General features: G+C 59.7%; 1 protein-coding gene across 1 annotated transcript; it reads left to right on the top strand.

The window, feature by feature from the left end:
- The first annotated feature begins 1,881 nt into the window (after nucleotides 1-1,881).
- Nucleotides 1,882-8,040, top strand: LOC138101736 (maestro heat-like repeat-containing protein family member 7). Its single transcript, XM_068999519.1, has 16 exons — nucleotides 1,882-1,993; nucleotides 2,326-2,393; nucleotides 2,508-2,690; nucleotides 2,973-3,125; nucleotides 3,309-3,457; nucleotides 3,714-3,861; nucleotides 4,070-4,257; nucleotides 4,340-4,477; nucleotides 4,751-4,865; nucleotides 5,038-5,175; nucleotides 5,416-5,592; nucleotides 6,158-6,313; nucleotides 6,473-6,574; nucleotides 6,951-7,053; nucleotides 7,327-7,383; nucleotides 7,697-8,040. Exons 1-16 carry the CDS (start codon nucleotides 1,882-1,884, stop codon nucleotides 7,816-7,818), a joined length of 2,109 nt encoding a protein of 702 aa, XP_068855620.1. The 3' UTR covers nucleotides 7,819-8,040.
- The last annotated feature ends 1,173 nt before the right edge of the window (nucleotides 8,041-9,213 follow it).

Below are 9,213 nucleotides of genomic sequence, written 5' to 3'. Positions count from 1 at the left end.
CGTACATGAGTTTCCAAATGAAATCCTGGACTTGTTTGGAACAAAGGAAGATGCAGCTGGCACTAAAGAAAAGCAGGGAGTGCTGGCAGACGTTCAGGGGCGGAGGGAAGCACTTTGCTGTGTGCAGAGGAGATGGCCCGGTTCACAAGCTCAGGCTTTGCTGCCAGAGGATCCTGCTTTGCTCTTGCTGGAGGCCATTCCCTACCAGTGCATGGCCCTCCATTGTTCCTGCATCACGACTGCTGGACCTGTGTGTCCCGAGTCCATGTGACAGCAGAAAAGGGTGGGACCTGTGTGCTTCCAGCGCCTGTCTTGGCTGCTCCTTCAGGGTGCTGGCACCATCATCAGAGACACAGAACAGCTTCTCCTCCCACAGCTATCCCTATCCTCTGCACTTCCCCAGGTGTCTCCCTTGATGTTCCCTGGGGAACCTCCCTGTTTGTGGCCGTCCATTGCCCTGCTCAGCAGGGACGCAGTTGTGTTTGGACGTGAGCTGCCACAGCCAGACACACAGCAACAGGAATGTTGAATATCAGAGGCTGGGACAATTCTTTCATTTCCAGAACGCAAGAAAGACAGAAAAGCACAAGGAAACGTCACAGTGTCTCTGTAGAATCTCTTTGCCCTGTGAAACTCAGCAGCTGATGCTGTTCTGGTGCTACTGCTAATCCCTTCCATGAAAAAATTCACTCCAGGAAGGAGCAACATCTCCTGTCGGATACCAAGTGCTGCCCCCAGTCACTCCAGGTGCTCCTGCCAACAGCCCCCTGTAGGAAGGAGCACAGACCCCAATGCACCTTGGCTTTGGCTGCCCTCTGGCAGAGAAGCCCCCGGGGGCACAGGTCTCTGGGGCAGGAGATGGGCACCAGCGCTGCCAGGGCTCGGGGGGCGGCAGGTCTGCTTCGGAGGGGACTCTGCCACCCCTGCTGATTTCAGCGCTCCCCGGGCCCCAGGGGTCAGAGCAGCATTTGCGCCCTGGCCCACACGTTCCTTGTCTGTGTCACAGCCCCGGCTTTAGGATGGCCACCGGCCGGGACGTGTCCCAAGGAGGCCGTGCCAGCTTCTGTGGAAGACCCCGAGCCCTTCCCGCGGCGGCTGCGGCGGCAGCCGTGGGGGCTCCTGGTGCTGCCCCGAGCCCGCAGAGCAGGGGAGCGTTTGCTTATGGCTGGAGCCGATGCTAAAGTTCCTGTTGGGCTGCCTTAGACACTTGGGGCAAGGCATTCCTTCCAACCTGGGCCACTTGGGGTGGGCTGGGGGCGGCCCCAGGGCAGGTGGGGTGTGTGCGAGGGCCCTTTGTGACGCGGCGCAGCACGGTCACCGTGGGATGGAACGGGACAGGATGTCCCAGGGCCCTTTGTGACACGTGCTGACATTGGGGCTGGCAGCGAAGCGGCCACGCCACAGTGCTCGGAGCACGCGACGGGACAGGACGGGACAGAGCGGTGCCGTGAGGAGCCCCCACACAGCGCACTCGTTCCTCGCTGACCCGGAGCTTTTCCGAGGCGTTATTCCTGCAGGTGACCTCGAGGCCAGACCACAGGACTTGGTGACCTGTGGCCTTCTCGAGGCTTCTCTTTTGCAGGTGACCTCGAGGGCAGACCGTGGGACTTGGTGCCCCGGAGCTTTTCCGAGGCATCTCCCATCCCTGTGGCCGGTGCCCTCAAGGCCAGACCGTTGGCTTTGCTGACCACAATCCTTGACGAGGAGTCTCCTGTCCTTGTGGCAAGAGCCCTCTGAGACCAGAGTGCAGGACTTGCTGTCCTGTAGCCTTCCTGAGGCTTCTCTGCTGCTGGTGCCTTCAAGGCACAAGTGCAGGACTTGTTCACTCAGAGCTTTCCCCAGGCATCTCTCTTGAAGGTGCCCTCGAGGCCAGACTGTGGCATGGCGGGCAGATTCCGTGGCCTGTTCAAAGTGTTCAGGGGGAAAAAAGGCCCTGGAGCTGCCCCAGCACAACAGCCCGAAGAGCTGGAGCAGTTCCAGCCACAGCAGGATGGTGAGTGACAGAGCTGGGCCACAGGGCTGATGGCAGCAGCCAGCTTGGTGCCTCCCATCCCATCCCATCCCATCCCATCCCATCCCATCCCATCCCATCCCATCCCATCCCATCCCATCCCATCCCATCCCATCCCATCCCATCCCATCCCATCCCTGGAGAACAGGCCCATGGATAGGACGGAAGAGGGGCCAGGCCAGACCCCCCGCAGCAGCCGTGCTCCATCCCCTGGGCATCCCGGGGCTGTCCCTGCCTGGGGAGCGCAGGGCTGGGCTGCGTTCTCCGGCCTCTCCCACAGCCCCTCAGCTCTGGCTGCGCTCCCTCTTTGCCAGATGCAGCCCTGGACCGGACACAAGAGCAGGACCATGCCCACGGCCACTTCCAGAGAAGAACAGCGCAGGTACCTGCAGCCATCCCCACCTGGGCTGGGCCTGCTGTCGCTGCTCAGCCGAGCACCGCGCCTGGAGCACCCCTTGGAACATCCCTCTCTTCCCTGTCCTCTGTTCTCCTGCAGATGTTCCGGAAGTTCATCCGCATTCGGCGTGGAAAGACCAGCACCACAGCAACTGAGGGCACAGCTGAGCCTGACTCTGGGCTGACCGAGCTCCAGGCAGAGCCTGGTGTCAGCACAGATTCACCTGAGTGCTCAGAAGACTCTGACAGTCCCATGAATGATCACACGGCGAAGACTCTCATGGCAGGGACTGAGGACATGGGAGGGACTGAGGATATGGCAGTGACAAAGGACATGGCAGGGACTGAGGACATGGGAGGGACTGAGGATATGGCAGTGACTGAGGACATGGCAGTGACTGAGGATATGGGAGGGACTGAGGATATGGCAGTGACAAAGGACATGGCAGGGACTGAGGACATGGGAGGGACTGAGGATATGGCAGTGACAAAGGACATGGCAGGGACTGAGGACATGGGAGGGACTGAGGATATGGCAGTGACAAAGGACATGGCAGGGACTGAGGACGTGGCAGGGACTGAGGACATGGCCATCACAAACACCGACACCAGAGAGACTCAGGGCATCGCAAATCCTGACACCACGCCCACTCCCACTGGGATTCATGCTCCCGAACTGGATTTTTTTGAAGAGAGTGCTGTTTCTCCTCAGCAGCAGGTAAGCAGCCTGGGGCCAGGGCTGGACACTCCAAGGATCGTGTGCCCCCTCAAGCCACGGCTTCTGGGCCCCCTCAGCTTTTGAGACCAGAGCAGTGAGTTGAGAAGGGAAGCATTTCTTGGGGGCGGCTGGGGAAGTTGCTCCCTTGGACAGTGCTCCGAGTCTTCCCCATGCCTCCTCCAGGTGCCAGCCATGGTGAGGAACATTCACCAGAGACTCGGGTTCCATGTCACTGTGGATGCCAGGCTGCCCATTAACCTTCTGAGGCTGGCTGAAGAGCACCCCGCTGATGTGGTGCTGACCCTCCTGCGCTGTGCCCCATCGTGCGACAGGTACGGGGCCCAGCTGCCTTGAGAGCTCAGGGCTCACCAGCCCTTAGGGCCCATTGCCCTGTGCCGCCTGTCCTATGGGGTCTGCCAGACAGGCGGAGAGCTCCAGGACCCTCGGGCCCCTCTGTTTCCTGAGCCTGCTGCCATGCTCCCTCCCTGCCCCTCAGGGCACTGGGGCTCTGTCACCTGGGCCCCCACAGCTGCACAGGGCATGGTACTGTGACTGAGACGCCCCTGACTCAGAGCTCTGATCCCACAGAGCTGCCACAATGATGTGGAGACTCATAGGCTTGTCAGCCAGCACACTGGAGAAGGTGCTGCCAACACTGCTCTGTGTGATGGAGGACTGGCCTCTGCACAGCATGTCCACCTCTGATGGGGACGACACACCTGTCCTTGCCCTGGCTGTGAGTTTCTGGAACTGGCCTTTGTTCACCCCCAAGCTGCTGCTCCAGCAGCTCTCCATCCTCTCCCTGCCTCAGGCGCTGGGTGAAACCTGGGCTAGGGGCAGGCTCAGGGGGGCATCAGTCCTGGTGCTCCCCCTGCGTCTCCCCTCGGGCCCTGCCACATGGACAGCTCGGCACTGAGCGCTGTCTCGGGCTGCTTCTTTTGCAGGCAACTCTGGCGCTGTGGGTGATTGTCCAGGTGCCTCGGTGCCACGAGGCAATGAACCTTTACTCCTCCCGCATCTTTGTGGCTCTGCTCTCCCATGTTGTCATCACCACACAGCAGACGCCAGAGGAAGTTGATCACTTCTGGAGAGCGTGCCGGGAGGAACACGGCCTTCCCACCAACCCCAACAGGTCCCAGTCCTCCTGTCCTTCCCATGCCCTTGTGGCCAGCACCAGTGCTCCCAGTGTGACCTGGGCTTTGCTCTGCACACAGGTTTGCAGTGCAGGCCATGAAGGCTCTGCTCTGTCAACTGCGCTGTGACAATGAGGTGGTGGCTGTGGAGCGCAAGCGTGGCTGGGACACGCTGCTGTGTGCTGACACCCAGCACTATGCAGTGGGTCTGCTGGCCAGGTGAGACCCCCTTCTCCCCACTGCCCCCGGCACTTGTGCCCTGTGCCCGAGGTGCCCCACATCGTCCTTGTGGCCATGGGCCAGAGGGCCTGGTCAATGAGGGATGGCCAAGGGCACTGGAAAAGGCTGGAGAAGGGTGCTCAGGAGCAGCCACCTCCCAGAGCACCCACATCCCCTGCAGGGATGCTGGGGAAAGACCAGACCTCTGTGAGTCAGTCCTGGGAGATGTTTGCCCCTCACATCAGGGTCTTGGTGCGTTTTTTCCTCTGCCAGAGAGATGCGCCAGGTCTTGATGCCTTTGTGTTCCCGCATCACACTCCACCTGCTCAGGCTGCTCAGCAGGGAGGAGCCACGCTGGGATCTGCCCTTCCTGGCATTCCTTGTGGAGGTGAGCCTGACGGCCAGCGCTGCCTCGCTGAGCTGCCTCCCGCCTCTCTGCCCTCTCGTAGCTGCAGCTGCCTGGGACGGTGCCCACGCCCTGCGCTGCTGCCTGGGCCCAGCCCTGGGCGGTTCCGGGCTCCTGCCGGCCGGCTCCCCTGTCACTGCCCTGTGCCTTTCAGGTCCTCGAGTGCCTGGACTTGAGGGAATGCGGTGACAGTGTCCTGGAGATGATGTCCAGGTACCTGCTGAGCGAGTGCAGGCAGAGATGTCGCCTGGCACTCAGAGGCCTCGTGGTGCTCAGCAAGGATCCTGCGATGGTGAGAAGGCGGCAGCGGCTGAAGCTGCGCTGGGGAAAGCAGTCACATGGGCTTGGCTGGGCTTCAGGAGCTGAGGCAGCTGCTCCCAGCTCTCCTGCCTCCCGGCTCAGCTGCCCCAGTGCTTCGGGACAGGCCTTTGGCCTCCGGGCCCTGCGGCAGCAGGGTGGGCTTGCAGGGCCAGGGTGGTGTAGGCAGTGCAGCCGTTCATGGCTTCACAGCACAGCCTTGTGTTCCACACAGGCCAGAAGGATGGGCAGCCTGTCCCAACGGCTGGTGGAGCTGCTGGATGATGCAGACGGAGAGGTGGTCAGGATGTCCCTCTCTGTGTTCATGAATGTGCTGGAGAACAAAGACATCCTGGTATCCAGCACCACCGCCCCGAAACTGGCTGAGGCGCTCCTGCCACTCTTTGCAAATGTAAGGCTCTGTGCCCCAGCCATAGGCACTGGATGCTGCCCAGAAATGCTGTGCCTTTTGCATTTTCAGGCTTTTGCCTAGGTGGGCCTGGAGTAGTTTGATGCCTTTTCCTGGTCTTAAAATCAAGAGTCAAACACGCTTAGAAGGGAGAAAGGGCTTTTACCTCTGTATTTATTATAAGGATCCTTAGGTGCACCACGCCCACGTGGAATGGGCCGAAATGCGCCCCGCAATGCACACACACGATAGATTGGGTATAACATTATAGATCTTACTAATTAGCATATCTATCAAAGATTCCCCAGTGAGAGGCTCAATTGAGCCCCCCTTCCCAAGGAACCTTCCCCCTCGATGGTCCTATCTTAGTTGACAAAATGTGTTCTGGAGAGGACATTGGTGTCTGGCGTTTCTAAGATGTTTAGTCTCCTAGCTTAACAAAATAAGTCTAAGAATGTAGGCTAAAAAACACTAAGAATACAAAAAGCTATAAAAAGGTATATAAACAGGGTATGAAAGAAAAGGCAAAAAACTCATCATGGCATCAAGTTGGTTTCCTTTCCTCCAGGACAACAGCCATGTGCAGCTGCTCTCCATTCACCTCTTCTCCAAGGTGATGGAGTTGGTAGTGGAGGAGGGAAAAAAGCCCCTGAAGACGATTGTGAACCAGAGCCTTTACCCACTTTTAATCTATGGGGATGATGAGAACTGGCGTGTGGCAAAGGTAAGGTTTTGTGGGATGCTGCTGCATCCCTGCGAGGGGGCTCGGCTGCCTCCAGCCCTGGCGCCTCCCGGGCTGCAGCCTCCTCCCAGCCTTGGCACAGGGACACGAGTCCTGTGCCCTGGGCCGTGGTGCCATCTCTGGGTCTCTGCTGCTCTCCAGGCTTCTCGCGAAACACTGATTTGTGCAGCCAAGTTCCTGAAGAGGACAGATCTCGAGCAGCTGCTGAAGAAGGACCAGAGGTTGAAGTTTGCCGAGTGCCTGGTAAGGACTGCCTGGAAGCCCAAGCTGAGCCTGGAGAAGCCCCCTGCCCCTGGTGCCCAGTGTGGGGTTGGCTGCGGTGCTGCACCAGGAGCGCCAGCCTGCGCCCCACACGCCGCTCCCTTGCCTGGGCTCTTCTCCAGGCTCCTGTGGCCCCGAGCCGGCTGCCGATGGAGCCCCGGCCCCGCTGGGCCGTGGCACGGGGCGGCACCGCGGCTCCCCGGGCAGCAGCCGGCCCTCGGCCCCCTCCAGAGCCCGGCGCCAGCGGCTGCTGGCCGGGCCTCGGGGCCGTGCGGGCAGGGGAGGCCAGGGCTGGGCGCAGAGAGCCCGGCCAAGGGCTGAGCCCGCGCCAACCCTTCCCTCCTGGCGCTCTCTGCAGCTGGCAGCGGACAGGAGCCGAGCGGCCGAGCTCCTGCACCAGGCCCTGCCGTTCGTGGGCAGCCCACAGGAGTCCCTGCGGGAGGCGGCCGCCAGGTTCATGGGTGAGCCACGAGCCCGGGGCCCCTCCCCGCCCCGCCGCAGCTCGGCCCCAGCCCCGGCTGCTGCCCCGGCAGCGGGATCCGGGCCCGGGGCCGTGCAGCCCCGCCTGCCCTCGGGGCCGCTGCCGCCCTCTCGCAGCCGTGCCCTCGGGCGTCAGGATGCGGCACGGGCCCGGGCTGAGCCCTGCCGGGGCAGGAGAGCGAGTGGCCACGGGGCTGGCAGCGCCGCTGCGAGGGAGCTGTGCCGCGGGGCCGTGACCGCCTCTGTGCTCCCAGCGACTGCCAGGGTGCTCTTGAGGGGGCAGAAGGAAGAGCTCCAGGTCCTCAGTGAGGGTGAGTGAGGGCAGCGGGCTGTCAGCGGGGGCTGGCGGGGGCGAGCTGCAATGCCTGGCTCGGGAGCTGCAATCCCTGCCCTGGCTGTGGGGGCTTTGCTCCATGTGTGGACTCGGGGTGAAGTGGGCAGAGCACAGAGAGGTTTCAGGGACACGGTGGGGAGCTCCATGGCCAGCACCTTCTGGCTGATCTCCTTGGCCCCTGCTGTCTTCTGGCCATGGCAGGAGCTGGGTGAGATGGCCCTGGCAGGAAGGTCTGCTTGGATTCCCGCAGATCCAGGCTCTGACCGTGGCTCTGTTCCTGTCTCTTCCAGCCCTTCAAGCCCTGAGGAGAGATGACAGCCCTTCCCAGACAAACATCGTAGTTCAGGAAATATTCAACAAAAGAGCTGCAGAACTACGTTCATCTGCTGGCTCAGAACCAGAGTCCCTTTAAGACCTCCAGATATCCTGCAAGATGAGACCATCTGGAGACAGAGTAGAGCAGCTGGACCTCCAGGCACAGCTGATGCTGGTCACAGCTGAGCCTGTGGAAAGCTCCCATAGCTCCTGCCCTCCCTCCCTTTTGACAGCTCCATCCCTCCAGCCCTCAGACCCTGCCCATCCCCTTTTTTCCTCCCAGCTCATCCCCTTCGCTTCGCCTCCTATTAATAAACAGTTTGGCTTCTTCACTTGATCTGCATCTCTGTGGTGCTGAAGCGGCGCAAAACCTGAGCCCTGGGACACACAGGCCTCTCCTGCCGCTCTCTTCCGTGCTATTACTGCAACCCTAGGGTATATCACAATGTCCCTCAGCCGTAGGGAGGAGGAGAGAAGATCCAGCAGGCAGGAATTGTGCAGCAAGATTGATTTATTTAATTATTTTACAAACTCTTTCATAAACTTTTTTCTTCATAGTCTAATTGGACAAAGGATCAGCCACCCCTTGGGGTGATTGGCTAAAATCCTAAAGCATCCATTGTCAAAATATTTTTCTACTGTACTATAAACAAGACTTTTCAAGGCTGCAGGTGTTTGGTTGTTTACATAACTCTGCTGCCTCTTCTGTGAGAGAGAAAAGTCTCTCACGGGCTTAGAAAATAGCAAGAAAATCCTTGCTAGCAGCATTTTTGTATCCACACCATGCCATATTTTATGCAGAGACACAGAGGAACGAGGGCAGCTCAGGCTGGAAAGGTCCCTGTCCTGAAGGTCCAGTTCCACAACACTGTGGAGTCAGAGGTCTTGCTGAGCACCCCAAAGGCCCTGGATTTTAGAACAGCCAACAGGAGTATGCTCCGGAGGCAGCTGTGAGGGATTCCGTGGCAAGCCTCCACAGAGGGCAAAGGAGCTTGGAATGCTGGAAGCTTTCAAGAGCAGCTTCCTGAAAGCACAGCAGTGCTCCATCCCTGCACGGGATCAGGGAGAGGGCAGAACCAGAGACCATCCGGGCTTAACAGTGGCCTCTGGGTGTTTGCCTACGAGCAAACGAAGCAGCAGCACAGTGGCCGAGACTCGGACGCGCGACCATCCCGGTGTCCGGAGCGCTGTCAGGCAGTGTTGGGATCCTGGGGGCGGTTCTGGTCTCCACAAGTGTGGAATTGCAGCCCCTCCTGATGCCTTGAGAGGCCACCTAAAAACAGAGGCTAGACCAGAATAAGGGAATAAAGGTAGGTATTTATTTGAAAGGCCTTCAAAAGTACATCCAGGGTAGCCAGAGGCTACTGCCAAGAGGGACCCCAAGATGGACAACAGGTCACGAGTTCTTCACAGTTTTGTAAGTTTGGTTCATTTGCATATGTGCCAGTTTGGCCAAATTTAGAAATATATCCTCTGAGAGAAGGCACAACCA

Source organism: Aphelocoma coerulescens, unplaced genomic scaffold, assembly GCF_041296385.1.
Source record: "Aphelocoma coerulescens isolate FSJ_1873_10779 unplaced genomic scaffold, UR_Acoe_1.0 HiC_scaffold_46, whole genome shotgun sequence".
Classification (NCBI taxonomy): domain Eukaryota; kingdom Metazoa; phylum Chordata; class Aves; order Passeriformes; family Corvidae; genus Aphelocoma; species Aphelocoma coerulescens.
Note: the sequence above shows the minus strand (reverse complement) of the source record. Positions and strands in the feature narration are given on the sequence as shown.